The sequence below is a fragment of the Venturia canescens genome, chromosome 7, assembly GCF_019457755.1.
Source record: "Venturia canescens isolate UGA chromosome 7, ASM1945775v1, whole genome shotgun sequence".
Taxonomy (NCBI): Eukaryota; Metazoa; Arthropoda; class Insecta; order Hymenoptera; family Ichneumonidae; genus Venturia; species Venturia canescens.
Genome location: NC_057427.1, coordinates 1,760,804 through 1,777,264, shown reverse-complemented (window position 1 = coordinate 1,777,264; position 16,461 = coordinate 1,760,804). Strand labels below are relative to the sequence as shown.

At 44.1% G+C, this 16,461-nt stretch overlaps 1 protein-coding gene across 1 annotated transcript in view; it reads right to left on the bottom strand.

Annotated features, from left to right (window-relative positions):
• Positions 1 to 11,365: 11,365 nt before the first annotated feature.
• The window catches only part of LOC122413931 (QRFP-like peptide receptor), a 33,439-nt gene continuing 28,343 nt past the window's right edge, over positions 11,366 to 16,461 (bottom strand). Inside the window, exons 7-8 of the mRNA XM_043424620.1 lie at positions 14,466 to 14,924; positions 11,366 to 13,229 (exon numbers count right to left, since the gene is read on the bottom strand). Coding sequence (XP_043280555.1) covers positions 13,220 to 13,229; positions 14,466 to 14,924 — 469 coding nt within the window. The 3' untranslated portion in view covers positions 11,366 to 13,219. The remainder of the gene's footprint in view (positions 13,230 to 14,465; positions 14,925 to 16,461) is intronic.

The following is a 16,461-nucleotide window of genomic DNA, read 5'->3' as shown; positions in this document are numbered from 1 at the left end:
CTAACTCACAATATCGAGTCGAGTGTGCCAAAACTGGGGAACCGGAGACTGACAAGTTCGGATAACAATCAACAATTTTGTTTCCTCGCGCCTTGTGGGTTTTCTATTCTCGTTAAAATGATTCTCGAGTCCTTCGGATTTCTAACAAAATCGAAGAATTTCGTTGGTTTTTATCAAGATTCTGTCGAGAGGAACCTGCCGGGCGAACGTATTTGAAAAAATTGTGCAACTTGAATTGGTTGCATAAAAAATAACTCGAAATCGTGCGGGGTTTGGAGGAAAAGTTTACAAAATTCGGGGAAAGGCACGCACGAAGCAAAAGCACCGTTACGAAACCACGCGCGACTCACGCGCGTCTGACGCGCGTGGTTTGGAAAAAAAATCGTTTTGAAAAATTCGTTAAGAATGGCGAGCGCGCTTGTGGGACAGTGCGATGATTTATTGCGCATAATTTTACCGATTTTTGCGTAGTTTCATGTACCAAGACTATTTCCAATACAGCATATTCGAATGGGAATGGGAGCGAAAATTTTTACGATCGAAGAGTGACTTTATGGAGGTTTATGGTGGCCGGCGTGTGGCCGTCGTTCGACCATAAGACGCGCCCGATGCGTCTACATATATATATCAATTTTTCACTTTTCTTATTTTCCCTCCTTATTCTCTTTCTCTCCTTATTTTCTCCTCGCACTTTCGGCGTCATTCGTACGCGTTGCACTTTCGGTCTTGCTCCGCAGCTTCGGACTCTACAAAATTTTCGAAGGACACCGCACGACGAGACGAGAGCCTTTATGATCTCCCGGGAGAGCAGCCTCGTTTATGGCCAATTTTATAGCTAAGGCCCGTGAAACTCGCTCCTTTCTCTCTAACACGAACTCATGCATGCACGCACTCTTCATTTCCTCCGCTCGCATTTTTCCAGCACATTTTCCACTCGGACATCCGCACCATTTTACTCGGATGGACATTTTTTCGCGGTCATCAATCGCGAGCAGAAAGAAATCAAAATCAGGATTTTTTCCAGTTTCGTTCGGAACAACGAACTTTGCAGTTCCGCGTCCGCCACTTTCGCTTCGAGCTCCATTCGGAAAATAATGAAAAAGTTATCTCCGATTCGTTCCAACCTTCCCTTCGAATTTAGCAAATTGTTCATTCGCAGTTGTGAATTTACACTAATCATTTCGACACAAGCGGAATGTCGAATTAAAAGTAAATCAAAAAGGGGTTTAAATGAAAGGTTAAGGGAGCAGAGAACCGGGCAATGGCGAAGGTCGAAGGAGCGAGGGTCGGACAGCGCGCAACTGTTTTAACATTGAAAATTGAATGGCATGGTAACCCACATTGATGTACGAAGGAGAAATTCTAAGTGCCCTTTCCTGCAAAGTTTAGCGAACTCCTCGCGCGATTCGGAAGCGCATTTCGGAAGGTTGTCCTTGAACGAGAATACGCCACTGGGTCACAGGGCCAATAACCACGCACCGGGGGGGTTGTTGAAAAATCGTCTTGAAACCCGCAGAGTCTCGTAAATTTTATTAGAAAGTATAGTATAAAATTTGGTTTCCCTCCGTGAATTTTCTACACTCGGCCTGAGTAAAGGTTCCACTCGCGAGAGCGAAAATTAACTTGTCCGACTGACCTATTACGGTAGCTCCTTCGACCGTTTGAGGTCTGCGGGAGCCCAGAAACTATTTTTTCAAGCTTTATTGCATATTCCTTAAATTTATTGTCAGGCTGTAGAAAACGTTGGCAAATTCTGGTCAACGTTAGCAGTTTCTCGAACAAGATTCACCATAATTTTGCGATTTTCAAAAGTTCTGAAAAGCTTGGTTGGTTGGCTGCAAACAACTCGTTGAAATATTATTGAAGCGATTCCTGATGAAAATCAAACTCCGGCAAATGTGCCAAAAAAGGTTAAAAAAAAGAATTTCGGAATTCTTGGATTTTGCTAGGAAGCAAAAACAAGTTGTCAGAAACGTAGAAATCTGCGAAAAATGCAATAAAGAAAAGATTGCCCGGCCACAAAATCGTGTGAAAAGTATCCGAGAGAATGGATTTGTGGAGGCAGAGCCCTAAAATCGAAAGTCTTGCAGAAAAAAGCAGCCAGCGCAGAGGCAAAATTTTCTGGCGTTTGAGAAAGAGGGACGGAGACTCAGGTCGCGGTGGAGAAAGAGAAAGAGGAAACCCGCGGTAGCGTTCTTTTACCTATGCCAGGTTGACTTGACCTTTGTGCGTGCCTTGGGGTTGACACACTTTTGGAAAATTTAGGGCCACTGGGTCTTTGGGCTACCGGAGATTTCACCTCGCTTCCGTGCATTACAATATGGCACCCGAATGCTCTCCCCCCTATCCGTATTTCCGTCTCTCTTTCTCTCGCTCTTACGTTCATCGCAAGAGTTAAGAATATGGAGGAAAGATTTACAAAGCTTCGAGAGCGGCTACTGCGTGTTGGTGAGGATGAGGATGGCTCCCGGAGGTTTCGGTGGATTTTTTCGTGGGCGAAGCTGCAGGATCGAGGAGTCAAAAGAGGTCAAGAAGCTCGGGAGCTACTGTGTGCACTTTTGTCTATTTTTCTGAATAATCGAGTCACAGCCTGAAAGAGGAGAGATTTACAAGCGTTGGTTGAACAAAGACAAAAGCTGCGAGATCTCCCTGTAATATGGCTGATCCGAAGGAACGAATGCGAGGACGAGGAGGAAGGGGAGAAAAAAGCGGAGAAGAAAGGTCATCGAAAGTGCACGGAGGCATCGTCGATCTCGAGGAAAACGCTGCTGGAAGTCCGCTGCTGGCTCTCACTTTTCCTCGAAATCAAGAGAACCAAAATGGCGTTTTCTCCAGCTACTTTACTCCTCCGGCTGTCATCGCTCGCTACGTGACGCCATCCGAGAGATCCTCTTTTCTCCGCACTCATCTCCAATCACCCGCTGCTTAAGCGAACCAAATTTTCCATCCATCTTGCGTTGTCCGCCTTACGAGTCTGTAGGGGACAAATGGCACGGGGAGCTGTTTTCAAAATGTTTGGAAAAGTTTGACAGTAGTCGCGTGGCCTCGTGCCCCACTGTCGCTTTTCTCTCTCCCTCCCTTCGTCCATCTTCTCAGCTTTTCGTATACGAATCTTTCCCTCGTCGCGTGCGTTACTGGCACACGCGACCCTCAAACTTTCGCCACTTTCACGAGGGCCCTAAAATTCCCGCCTTTTTTTCGACCTCCCTCCTGACACTTTCCTCATCGAATCGGACTTTTAACCTCGTTTCGCATAGTATTTGTAACCTATCGAAAATCTCCAGCGAGAATTATAGTAAAATCGTCTTTCCAGAAGTTTTCAACTTTCGGGACCCTCGTCCAACAGAATTAGGCGGAACCTGCTTCCCACCAGAGGACTCTATAAGTACACTCATTGAACGGCACGTCGAATATAGCCCATGTTATAAAACGCGTCAGTTGGAGCGTGAAATCCTCCGTCGATCATCCAAATTATCCGTGGCATATGGCCGAGAGATCAACACCTATTTGACTCTTGAAAATGCGCTCTCGCACCCTCTGCGATCTCGTGGTACGTGTTGAAATCCACTTCCGGTGTCCTTTTCATATTTCCAAGTGCCCTCTGGATCTAAACTCGAATTAATTGGCTCGGTGGATACTTCCTGCGAAGAATTTCTCGTCGGAAAAGGTCGTTAATCAAAATTTCCCGGGGCACTGTCATTTCGAAGGAATTAACGACGATCCCCGATGGATCAGAAGAAAATGACCGTTTTCACGAATTGACGGTGCAGAATGCTCTTTTCTACTGTTTTAATTAGTCGCTCATTTCACACCACAAAATCATGGCTGTTCCTCCTCCATGCTCGAAAGAGCATTCATCGTTCGATCCTCCGGCGACCTACACAGATTCATCCACAATTAACGCTGCGTAACACTTCCTCTGAAAGTGCATTGATCTCTGGCGGAACGGAGAGCCCCCACCTCCCCGCAACACGATGAAAGTTCAAGAGTTCAAATTCGCTACAAGTGCGAATTATGCATTCGGCTCAGTATCGCGAATGCACACGATGAAATCGCCGATCCCATTGCGAATCCAATGATCTCGATCCGGTGGTGAGCTCGATAGCCTCTTTGCACGATCATTATCCACGCTCAATTATCTCGGTCACAATTATTATGACGATTTGCGTTTTTTATTAACATTTACGACTCGATGTTGCATGTTATTTTTGAGATATAGAGAAATATTGTCGAGGTAAAGGCAGCTCATTAAGGGGCGGCGAAATCGTGATTGTTGATCGATGTTGGTTTACGACATGAATTTTTCACGAAGCGTTTTCCTTCTTTATGAAATTTTCTTCAAGAAGCAGTGCCGATAACTTGAATCTGGGGAAAGAAAATTACGAGTCATGAGGAGATTTGAAACCTTCACCAAAATGGCGGATCCAAACAAATCGAGAACCGAGATCGACGGGGCCTTTGGGCACGAAAGAATCGGACCACAAAATTTGATGACTATCGAGGGCGACGGGGAGTTCGGACAGGATTACGAGGTCGTCGAGGACATTCGTCGCTTCCGAATCCTCGTGAGCAACGACACCGAGGGACCAAAACTTCCCGCAGAAAAAGCCCTGCGGTCGAGGCCGCGGGTTTTGTCGTTCAAGGATTTCCGCGCGGGGCACACCTACCGCCGACATTTCTCCATTCTCAATCAAAGCATTTTCACTATTTGCTTGCGTTATCACAGCATCGAGTACGACGACGAGATTTCGAAAATTCTCGACACCGAACTGAGAATCGAGACTCTCGACGTTGCACGCATCAAGCCCGGGTTACACTTTTCAATTCAAATCGAATTTTCACCCAGACAATCCACTTCGCGAGGCGACAAAAACAACGCCAATCTCGTTTTCACTACCTGGTCGCTCGAGGACGTGAAAAAGGGCTCGGAGGTCCAGTGCCGGGAATTTCGCGTTCCGGTGCGCTGCATTCCTGGCGACGAAACGGAAAGTTCTCTCGGTTGAAGGAAAAACGATCAAGTTTTACGGAACATTTTTCAGTGCTTTTCTCTCCTTTTTCCAACAACGTTGAGTCCGTTTACGGCAATTTTCTGAGGAATGAATTTCACATTTCTACTGTTTTTCCATCGCGTTCGTTCGAAACGCGAGAGCTGCAACGCCATCTGCGTTTGGAAACTGATCGACGGTTGCTCATCGCCATTTCCGGGTTACCGACAGTCGACAAGAAACGAATTTCTCCTGTTGACGGTGAACAAAAATGAATTGAAACTCGGACGTTTCTCCACGCTCGCTGACAGATGTCGCTCAAAGTCTGTTCCATTTCGGTTTTTGAACAAGAATCAAAAGTTTGGATTTTATCATGAATAAATAAAAAACGGAGATTCGGGCAGTTTTGAGCCGTATTTTTGGCCCCGTTCCAGGGCTCTTACCTAATTTCGGTATTCAACGATTCGAATGTTTACGAAAGAAAACAAGATATCGATAAATTTGGTATTTCTTTTGGAAGTTTTTTATTCGACTCCGGTGGATAATGAAAGTTGGAATGATGATGAGTTATCGAGGTCGAGCTCGTCGGAGGAATGCCACTCCGTGGAAATCGATAAATGGGTGAAGATTTTATGACTTCGAAATTTTCGTGAAACCTTTTTGACAAACGAGTCAGAGAAAAAGTTTCACCGACGAATATAAAGTTACGATGAAATATAACAAGAATAATAAATGGGGCTTGATAAATCATGAGGATTTATCAAATAAAATCATTTTGTCAACGAATTTTCGTTCGTTTTTATTCTCCATCGATAACGCTGTGACACGGTAAATGAAATTTTTTTTTCGTCAAAATGTAACCGTCAGGAGACTTCGCAGTGCAATATTTCACAGAAAATAAAGATCCGATGACCCGTGAGCGAAACGTTACTGTCGCTTTGGGCGGTAATGAAAATTTACTCCATTAAACATAACACTTTTTTCGTCGTTTTTGGCGACGCGATGCGCGCGCGGTGACGAGCAGCTATTTTCTTCGAACTTTATTGTAGCAGGAAACGCTGCACAATTTCTCGGCGAGTTATCTCATCGAGCAGAAGCAAGCACAAAGAAGGAAGGATTGTTGGGCGGATGAATTTAATAGATTAAAAAACTTCTCCGATCCATCAAATCGAATTTTTCTACTCGCGCGGCCGAGAAGATGCGCGTCGTCGTCGCTCGCGATAAGCAACGCGGAGTGGCAATTTCTTTGTGTTAACTAAAATCAAGCAGTTCGATCTACTCTCGCGTTTCGAGGTGGCGATAAAAAGGGTGAGCTTTGTTATTCCCCGCCCTCGCTCCGTTCTGTTTCATCAATAATGGAAGCAAAACATTGCATTTAAATGGAAAGGCCAAAAGCTGAAACTTTTGTCTGATACACTTCCAAGGACGGTACGCAGCTCTGAGTAATCAGCCAAGCTGCATGATTGTAAAGTTATCAAAGTCGATGGAATAGCGAATAGTGATTTAAAAATATGTTCGAAATCGAGAACACGAGCGGAGATTTTCATTCGTAATTTAATCGCTCTTCATTTCCATCCCCAAATTCCACATTCCCAATGCCGTTCGATGGACTGAAACGCCGAATTCGCTCGTTGAAAGTGAATTAAACCTAAATTCAATTTAAACACAATCAAACACGCCAAATTTTTTCCAGCTCATTCCGATAGCGAATGTTTTATTGAATTTGCCAATTAAATCGAGCCTCGAGGCTATAAAGTCCCAAATATACAAAGTTCGCTACTGAACAAGTCTCCGGGGAAAACGAATAATAAATTCACCCCAACAGCTTTCATTAGCGACCGCTCGCTATAACCGCCTTTCAGGCCTGTACTCGGCGCGATGTCTGCCTCGTGCTTATTCCATCCACTCGTCCTTAATTTCACGCTAATATCCTCCAACGCCGTCGGCGTTCTTCGTCCGGCTCCCGCCGTTCGAGGTCTCCATTACTGTCGGGGAATCCCACATTCGAGATATCAACGTTTTCAAGTCGACTTTAGGAGGGCTGGCGTACCAAAAAACCTCGAGGATTTCGTATAAACAGAGGCTCCTTCGAGGCCATAAGCGAGTTCGAAAATAAGTCAGTGCGAAATTTCTTCGAATACGTTATTCGTGAAATTAGACATTGTTTGTCCAATGGAGTACCGACGATGAAGCAGCTCTCAGATTCCGCGCACAGCAGACTCCGTTAGAACTTTCGGAGATGCGGAGCCCAGACTTTCACCCAATAAGCCAAAGTATAAAGCGAGACGACTTTCGTATACACATACTGGTACGCAGCGCATATTCGCCCGGTGGGAACTCGAGGAATTTGGCTTCGTTGTCTCGAGTACATTGAGGGTGCAAAGGGGAGTTTAAGGCTGGAGTTGGAGACGCGAAACGCGACGGGGAAGAGCTCATTTTATGTGTTACCGCCATGAAATTAGTTCATAAGCTTTCATCCTACATCCTCGCTAAATATATTCAGGGAGCCCAAAAACTTGCGTGGAAACGTGAAGATCATACATGCTCTGCGAGAGATGATAACGCGTCGTTCGATCCCTCTAAAGATCCAGCAATTCCTCCGGGCTAGTTCCTTTCTTCGCTACAAACATTCGACTCTCATTATATTTGTTCTCTTCTATAATTGTTGTTACCGGATGATCCGTATCCGGTTCGAATTGCTCTCGTTCGCGAGGGCGCTCGCATATCTCGTGATTGACTCGTTTTTTGCTGCTCACCGTCACCGACGATCTCATAATTTCGTTCGTTGATATTGACATAAGCGGGGGAGACCAGAACGGAAAAATGGTATTTTTCACGTACCTTGATTCGCCCTCGTACCGCGTTTCGCTGAGTCTCTTTTGCGTATAAAACGAGGGAGGGCGACGCACCTCTTATCGGAATCCTCGCATGCTGGAGCTCGACGATTACCGAAGCATATTAAAAACGGAATGAAAACGAATGTGAACAGTATTTCGAAACGACGGCTATTTAATATTCACAATATTCAATATTAAATGTTTATTTAACTGAGCTCTGAGCTCTTGAAATTCGTGGATCGAAATACGCTCAAAGACTCACGTTTATTCGCCGTTGTTTATGAAAATAGTTTTTTTCATTTTTTTTCTCTTTTGCACTCGGAATAAATGGAGGTTTTGTGGAAAAATATTATACTAAGAATTGAAAGAACAGAGGAACGAATACTTTTAGTGGAGAATAAAGAAAAAAATGGAAAATTTACTGGCGCGAAAATGAATGGGAGCAGTTTGAAAAGTTTTGTTTCACAATTTACGGTTGAGTGGAGCGAAAGATCGAAAGTCGTGAAAAATAGGCTGCTTTCCAATCCCCACGCGGCTTGACGCGACCCTCATTTTTTCATACCCACACACACACACACACACACACGCGCGCGCGCGCACACACACACGCACACAGATGTGCATCGGCGGGTGTATAAAAAAAATTTGGAAGGAGTGACAACACTCGTAACAGATTGCGCTTTGGATCATGAACTTTGAGTGGGATTCAGTGGCTCGTGTATTTCGTCTCGATCGAGAAATCATTAATTATTTCATCCTCGATCCCGTGACTCCTCGAAAGTTTGATTCTACAAGGTCCGTGTTGCTTCTACACGCATACAAACAGAACGGAATCAATGAAGGAAGTGCGAGGGTTCAACTGGTTACGGATTCACCGTGGTCTGCTCCCTCTTGCCATCGCTTCTCGCTCCCTCGAGCTCTCACACGAACGCTTTGAATCGCACTCTCGCTTCAATCGATTAACCTCGAGACCCGAATATCTGGGGCATAATTAATTTCTCGTGCTTGCATTATTGCATTTCGATGGGAGTTTGTTAGTTTTGCACGTGGACAGTAGTAATTAGTAAACTTCTGAATATTATTAATAATTCTCGTAACAAACTATACGAATGAAAATTGCATTGTCAAATGTGGGGATTGAGGAAAATGTGACGGCCACGAAACAACAGTCGCACAGCAAGGAAGAATCGTGCATGGAAATCGAAAAAAAGATTTTGCAGATGCGACTCGCTAACTTGAGTACTTCGAATATGTGAGAATACATCGGACTAGAAACGGAAAATAATTCGAGCCCGCAGCTGACGGTTTCGTTTAATGTTAAAAATCGTCCAGACTTTTTTCTCAAACTTTCTTAGCGCATCTGTTATTTATAGACCGAAAAAAATGACGGAATTTGAAAAGAGTCGATGGAATCGTAAACTGGCGCGAGTCAGCCCACGCATTTCTGTACAAACATATTTTTAAGCAGCTTTAACAATCGTCCAAAAGCTTCGCTCCGTTAAGCTTCATTCGAGCAATTTTTTCTCAAGAATTTTCACCGTTCTCGGCTCCTTTTCACGCTCATCACTCGAATAAGTGATTTACCCTGAAAGGTGATTAGAAAAAACGTCCTCATTAAAAAGCAACGTAGCTGAAGCCTCTCGCACATCGCGCGAGAGGCTCAAACTCCTTCCACGATTCTCGAATGCCTCATGCATATTCTACAATCCTCGAGAGATACTCTCCAGCGCTCCGGGTGGAAATCAAGTTGGGAGTTCCAACAGGTGCGGAAAACAATTTTTCATGCCTAAATCTCCGGTGAGATCGATCTTGTTTTCCCCTTCGAGTTGTCGCGCCTTCATTTATAAATATTTATCAAACAATTTTCGAAAGTTTTTGAAAACACTCGGAAACGAGCTCGTCGCCGTGGAGAGCACTGGGGCGACCTGCTTCTTCCTGCGAAAGCGTACTCGTCTCGAGCCGCCACCGCCACTTTCGATGACGTTTTTTCTCCTCGTCCTTGCACGTTTTTTCCCAATGTGTTTTTTTCTTCCAGTCTCGCATTTTTGCTCCAACGTTGCTGCTTTACTCAGATATTGTCGAGCTTTTTTTATCACTTGCGAAAAACTGGATTTTTATAACTCGCTGGCATCATATCGGTGGAAAGGAGACCGTCGAATCCGATGAAAGTGAATTCGTTGAAATTCTTTATTCGCTTTTGTCTCAATTAAATTTTTTGCTCAAATTTTTATATCGAAACGTCCATTAGCTTTGGCACTGTATTCGATGTGTAAATATATGCATGATAAAAAAAAACGAAGAAATCCACTCGCTTTGAAGATCGAAAGGGATTTTATTCTCCTAAAAAAATTTCGATCACAGAATTTCCTGTGATCTTTTGCCTCTGCATTTTTCTCGTCTCCGACAGCGTTCTCTGTGTTCGCACAAAGTGTTTAGTATTGCAAGATAAAAAGTCTGAGCGCTCCATCACCTATGAATATCGATATGATCTTCGCAGAGGCAGCCAATGAAACTCGATTCATCGTTTTTCCACACAAAATCCCCTTTTGCTTTTGTCCTTACTCTGATTTGACTTTATCGAAAGTCGACATGGACCGTTGCAAATATAGCTAGAAAATCGTTGATAAAATTTATCGTTGCAACGAAAAATGAAAACGCCAGAAATATATTCGATTCGAGAGACGCCGAGTTGATGTTTTTTCCTCCCACCCGAAAAGCTTCGAACTCAAAAATGCCCGTTGAAACGACGAACCCATGAGTTAGAGTGGTAAGCATTTATTTCACAATCGATTGGCGGCTGATCGCTCGCGGAAGGGACCAAGTGAAAGGAATTCGCTACGAATGTTTCACGATCACTCCGAAGCATGGGAATTGATTGTGAAAAATAGGAAAGAGGAAAGAAATCGGAAGCCCTCTTTTCGCGTCGGGGCCGATGGCTTTGGGGTGGAAATAAATAGGAAGCAGGAGGACAGGAATCGTGGAAGGGATTCCTCCTCGAAGTCGTGAGAGGGGACAGACCTTTTCGCACTTTACACTCGTGGAGAGTTTGAAGAGAGCGTTCGAGCTGAAGAGCGAAATTATACGCGAAGAAATGAAGCTTCTCCGTGACCTCTTTTCTCACGCCGATTCTCTTTCATCCTCATTATGCTTTTTCACGTTTGCTTCATTCTTTCCCCTGCCCCACGGAAAGGCAAATCAATTCCATTGCGATGGGAAAACAATCTGTCGTTTTATCCTCCCAAAACTGAGCACGGATCTCACCTGAATTTTATTCGTCGCAACAAAAATCTTTCGTCGGATCTACGCAGAAGGTTCGCTGGCTTTAACCTCTTTTATCTTTTCCTCCGAGAGATGAAATCCTCATTTTTGTCCATATACGATCAAGTTTCTTTTCAGCACTCTCGTCGCTCATAAAAAAATGTGCTCGCGGACGAGGCTAACTCGAGAGAGCCTGAGACAGGGTAACATTCGAGTTCGTTACGGCCGCGGATTCGAAGTGTGCGTTCCTACGATCCGGAAAAAGGACACAAAAAATCGTACTAATTGGACACAGAAATTGCTCGGTATTTATTGATCAATAAATAATAAATTTTACATCGATTCGCACATAAATATGCTGCGCGTATTTGAGTTCACACGCTTCGATTGAACGAGGAGGTCGGTGCGCTTCGAATTTCGTTCGAGAATTCGTACACCAACAACAATATACGCTTATCCTTAAACACTCACATACGAATACAGACACGCATGATGTTTGACGAAAAATATAAGCGATCGAGCCGGAGGCCCTGGGAAACGGATAAACAATCGCACATGTCATTCTCCCACTTTCTGTCAAACTGACGCACTCGCACAGGGGCGCGAGCGAACATTCGAAATCGTAGTACTCTCGTGCCTTGGCGCGAGCGGTGGAAAATAAAAGGACGCATTTCACGTATCGTAAGTCCGGCTTCCTCCTTCTTTCCCTATAAACATATATTGACTATATATACACATTTTTGTTATTCTACGTAACGACGGACGACCCGAAGATCGTACACCTCAGGCCAGGTTCAGAGTCCGCCGATTGAAAAGCCATTTAGTCTCCGTCCAAATATTACGAAAATAAGTGTTTATTTTTCATTATTTTCTATGACTTTTTTCGTCCTCGTGCGTTCCCCTTTTTTCAACTTCTGATATGGCTCAATCTCGATGAAAAATAAATGCATCGAAGCTGGGCCGGCTCTCAATATTTTTATCTCTACCCAATGCCCCGTTGCCCATTTGAAACTCGATTGGATCTTTTTGAGGTAAAAGGATATCGAGCAACACACGAGTTCGCTGTGCCTTCGTTGTTTCATTGAAACTTCGCTGTATTTTTCATCATTGATATCTCAATTTGATCCTCTTCGATAAACTTGGATATTTTTCTTCGTTTTTTTCCCTCCGTAAATTGAAGAAGAGAAATGTAATTTTAGAGTCCAATTGAAATTCAGTGAAAGCGGTCATTCGGAATGCTTGAAGATTCAATTTAAATCGCTCTTCGCGGCCGCTAGTATGAGCAACGAATCACGAAGCTTTTTATGGCAACTGTGGGATGGAGCAGCTCGCTGCACGCGAGGAAACTCCAGAGGCCGAGGACCCCGCGTATACGAATAGTTTCATCGCGACGAGACATTATGTTTACGTTTGAAATCGGTTAAATATACGTATGTCTTTAAAGCCTAAAGTATACCGCCGAGAATACGAGGGCGACGTTAAACGAAAGGAACAACACCGACGAGAGGAGGAACACTGGTACATCTGCGTGATTGCGTGTCGTTTGTTTAGCAAAAGTTGAAAAGCCACGAGGAGAAACGCGGGATGGAAAAGTTCTGAGGTTTTTCCAGGAACAGTGGGATTTCATGTACAAGAGAGTAAGAAAAAAAGACGTGGGAGTGAGTCGGGTGCGAGAAACGAGGGCGAAAAAAGTAGGAAGAGGCTCCAAGTCCCGGCGCATTTCATCCTACGTGGCGGCGAATCTCTCCTCTTCTATTTTTTTCACTCGGGAGTAAGGGAAAATGGGATGATAGCAAAGCTTGGACGCCGAAGCTTTCGCTCTGCATACAATAACGAACAAGATAAAAGTATCATTCACCGGGGAACAAAACGCGAGGAAGAGAAAGCGCCCCATGCTGGCGCCGCACGCGCCCTCTCCCGAGACGCATTTGCACCAACGCTGCTTCTTTGCCGCTGTCATCAGTGGAACGCCGAGGGAAACGTACCGCTAAATATAGCCGTTTAATTGGATGAGAGCCTATTTCGTGCAGCCGAGCTTATCGAATTCGTAACTTTTCGTATTCGTCTCTCTCCCATATACGATCCTCGTGCGCTTTATTAGATATGCGTGCCAGGCTCTTCTTCCTTCATCCGTCATGTTCATGCCCACCTGCGAGGGACAAAAAGCAAGCATCGCAGATCCCATTTTCACACTGTAGCACAGATTCACAGATTTTCTTCTTTCCACACAAACGTTTACTTCTCTCTCGCTTTTATTTCGTTCTTCTTTTTAACTCTATCGCAATAAGGACTGTTTATAAATAAACACGAATTCGCGTCTCTGGAAAACTCGAATACACTCCATTTGCATGAAATTTCCATGTGAATTATTGTCTGCGTGCTTGGCTATCTCATTATCCCGAAATTCTACAGGACGTTCTACAGGAGTGTCATTAACAAAGAAAATATATCTCGAGCTCCCTCCACGAGTTCAAATTCTTTTCGTCTTTCCTTTCGCTTCGCGCTCTAAACTTTCACGATTTTCAACACATTTTTCAGGCCTCTCTTTACACGCTCTTTTTCATAAATGCACTGCTGCTAAGGTGGAACTCAAATGGAGCTCAATTAATCTTCGAGCTGCGTGATTCTCGGCCGGACATTTTCTGGTTCGAGTCAACTTGTACCATTTTGATTTTGGAGCCATCAATTAGATCTTTAAATAATCATTACAAAGTGATCATAGAGCACGATGAATCGGCAGTTGTTAAGCAAGTTCATCCGGTACCGAGTTAGTCGAAAGAACAATTATTCCGACTAGTGTAGTAGTTTGGCAACGCCGCGACCCCGCAACTCGTACCGCTTATACAGCTGTTATTGACAGAATTTTTGCACAATTAAAACACGGCAGAAATGTCAAAAAAACAAATTTTTATTGATTACGTCAATATCTTCTGAGCCGTCCTTCATATTTTATTGCAAGTCCCTGGTGTGAGTTGCGTGAATCGGAAAACGAAATTTCCGGTTTGAAAAAGCGCGCGGTTGCAGCGTTGCCATCATGAAAGTAACGTGTTCGAGAAAAAAATCATTAATTGGGAACTTTATATAAGTATTGAATGGATTTTACGAAACTGTGAACGCATATACTTCAGATATTTTTCTATCACTTGTGGAATTTTCGATTCCCACTGGATTCGCGTAATCTTCCTTAAAGTGGTGAAAATCGGTAGAAAAAACAGCAATAAATAATGAGAGAAGATCCTCATAAAAAATATTCAATAACACCGTAAAAAATGGATTTTTTGTCGAAAATTAAATCGAGTGGAAAAATCTCGTGATATTATTTCGTACAAGGCAGCTCAAGAGCGACGAAAAGGAGGAGAGTCGCATGCAAATCTGATAAGCTTACCTCACGCTCGTCGTTCTCGTTTGACTGAGGCTCGGATGTCTTTTAACAGGCGGTGAGTATTCCCTTTTCGGGCAACAGCAGAACCAGCTGCCGCAAGCAGCCGCGAAGAAGCTTTCTCGAAAATGCTTCGACATGAATCCATAGACGATGGGATTGATGCAGCTATTGAAATACGCCATTAATTGAAAAGCGGTGTTCAAATGTTTGAAAGTGCTCGAATCCATTGTCGGAAATATGTTGTAAGCGGTAAGTACGTTGTCGATGAGAAGAGGACTCCAACAAACAGCGAAAAGTACGACCACTGCGACGAGCATTTTCACCACTTGTTTCATCGTTCTTGATTCATTCTCCGTTCTCGGATCATCCCCACGGCGACTGCTTCGCCCACGACCTCGTCTCGTCGTCATTGGAATGCACTCGCCGTTGCTGTCCGCGGCTCTATTGTTCGGACTCCGGAGCCTGAAAGAATTAAAAGAGCTTTTTTTCTCCGAATCTATATACTTCCGTGCAACGAATAATCCGGGGACAAAAGATCGATCGGAAATTTCGTCAAAGAAACGTAAAAAGATACAGAATCGCTCGGAAAAATCAGTTCTAAATCAAATAAGACGCCCGAAACTTCAAAAGTGTTTTTCACTCTTTCCGCACTCTTTTATAATTATGGCCAACGAAATGTCAAAGATTTAACGACCTTTCGCTCGAGAGAGAAAAAGAGACTTTGGGAAGATGAAATTAGCCACCTGACCGCGCTGATCCCGGATATCTGTGGGTGGTGGAACTTTTGACGTTGCGGAGCGCAGCGAAATGCCTGGTAAAACTCCCGTAGAGAATTACGAACGAGTTGCACAAGCCTTCTCGCACTTCTCGTAAATTTCGTCCAAAACAAGACTACAAGTTTGATCCTCTATATATACATGCAATCCGACTATATTTCTGCGTGCGCTTACACATTCCATACTTTTCCGTGTATATCTGTCGAGGAGCGATTGCAGTTGTAAACTTAACGAGCTCGCAACACCGAAAGACTATTTCAAGGTTTAACGTCGCCGAGCAACGCCGGCTATCCTGAGCAATCTGCAGTGCACACACAGTGCAAGAGGGAGAAAGAACATTTCTCGTTGATGATCGAAATTATCCAGCGGTTAAGCGATAAACGCCACAGAATTTCACGAGCGCAACTATGCATGGCCAGACAACGGTATAAATCTTGGGTAAACAGAGCCGCGAGAAAAACGTTGGCGGAAAAGCCCATTTTTTGGGTATTCGTGCAAACTGAATGAAATAAAAGTTGAATCGCTCGTCGAGGGGGAAGTTTGTCGATGTTGGAAAATAAGTTTTCACGTGGTTCGTCGTTTTCCATGCAGTCGAATCAGGACACCCGCTATAAGAGAATGGTCTCAAATGGCGAGCAGTCTGGCGTGTGCGCTTCCGATTGTTTCGTAAAAGGTGGCGGCACCAAGATATTTATATACCATGAAGCGATACGAATATTGAGCTTCTGCGAAAAAAGCAGGATAGTCAAGTATAATATTGAAATTCTCTGCGGAATAGCTGGTCCCCGCGAGATGAGATTGGCTCGAAAATTCGGTGCGGTAAATTCGAGGGCGCGGGGCTGGCCGGAAGTTTCGAAATTTTAGCTTATTTTGCATCCTCGATTTAGTCGTTATGACCTTTTATAGAAGCTTCGAAAAATCCTATACTCAAACTCATAATCATGAAAATAGATACACCGAAGAATGAAAATAAAATGTGTACTGCGACAGCAGCAGCGCACGCGAAGTCGACCCATTTAGTTCGGCGATTCTCCGACGTGATACCTTCGATCGTAAATCAGAATTTATGTCCTAGACGGTGAGCCTGCAAGCTGGAAGGTCACGGTTTTCCGTGCCTGCTTCGACGTATTCCTCCCCAAGTCTTGAGCGTATCGACATATTTACAGACTTTCAAACTCTTTTATCTCTCAATCGCGGGGTCTTTCGAGGCCAATAATAATTTG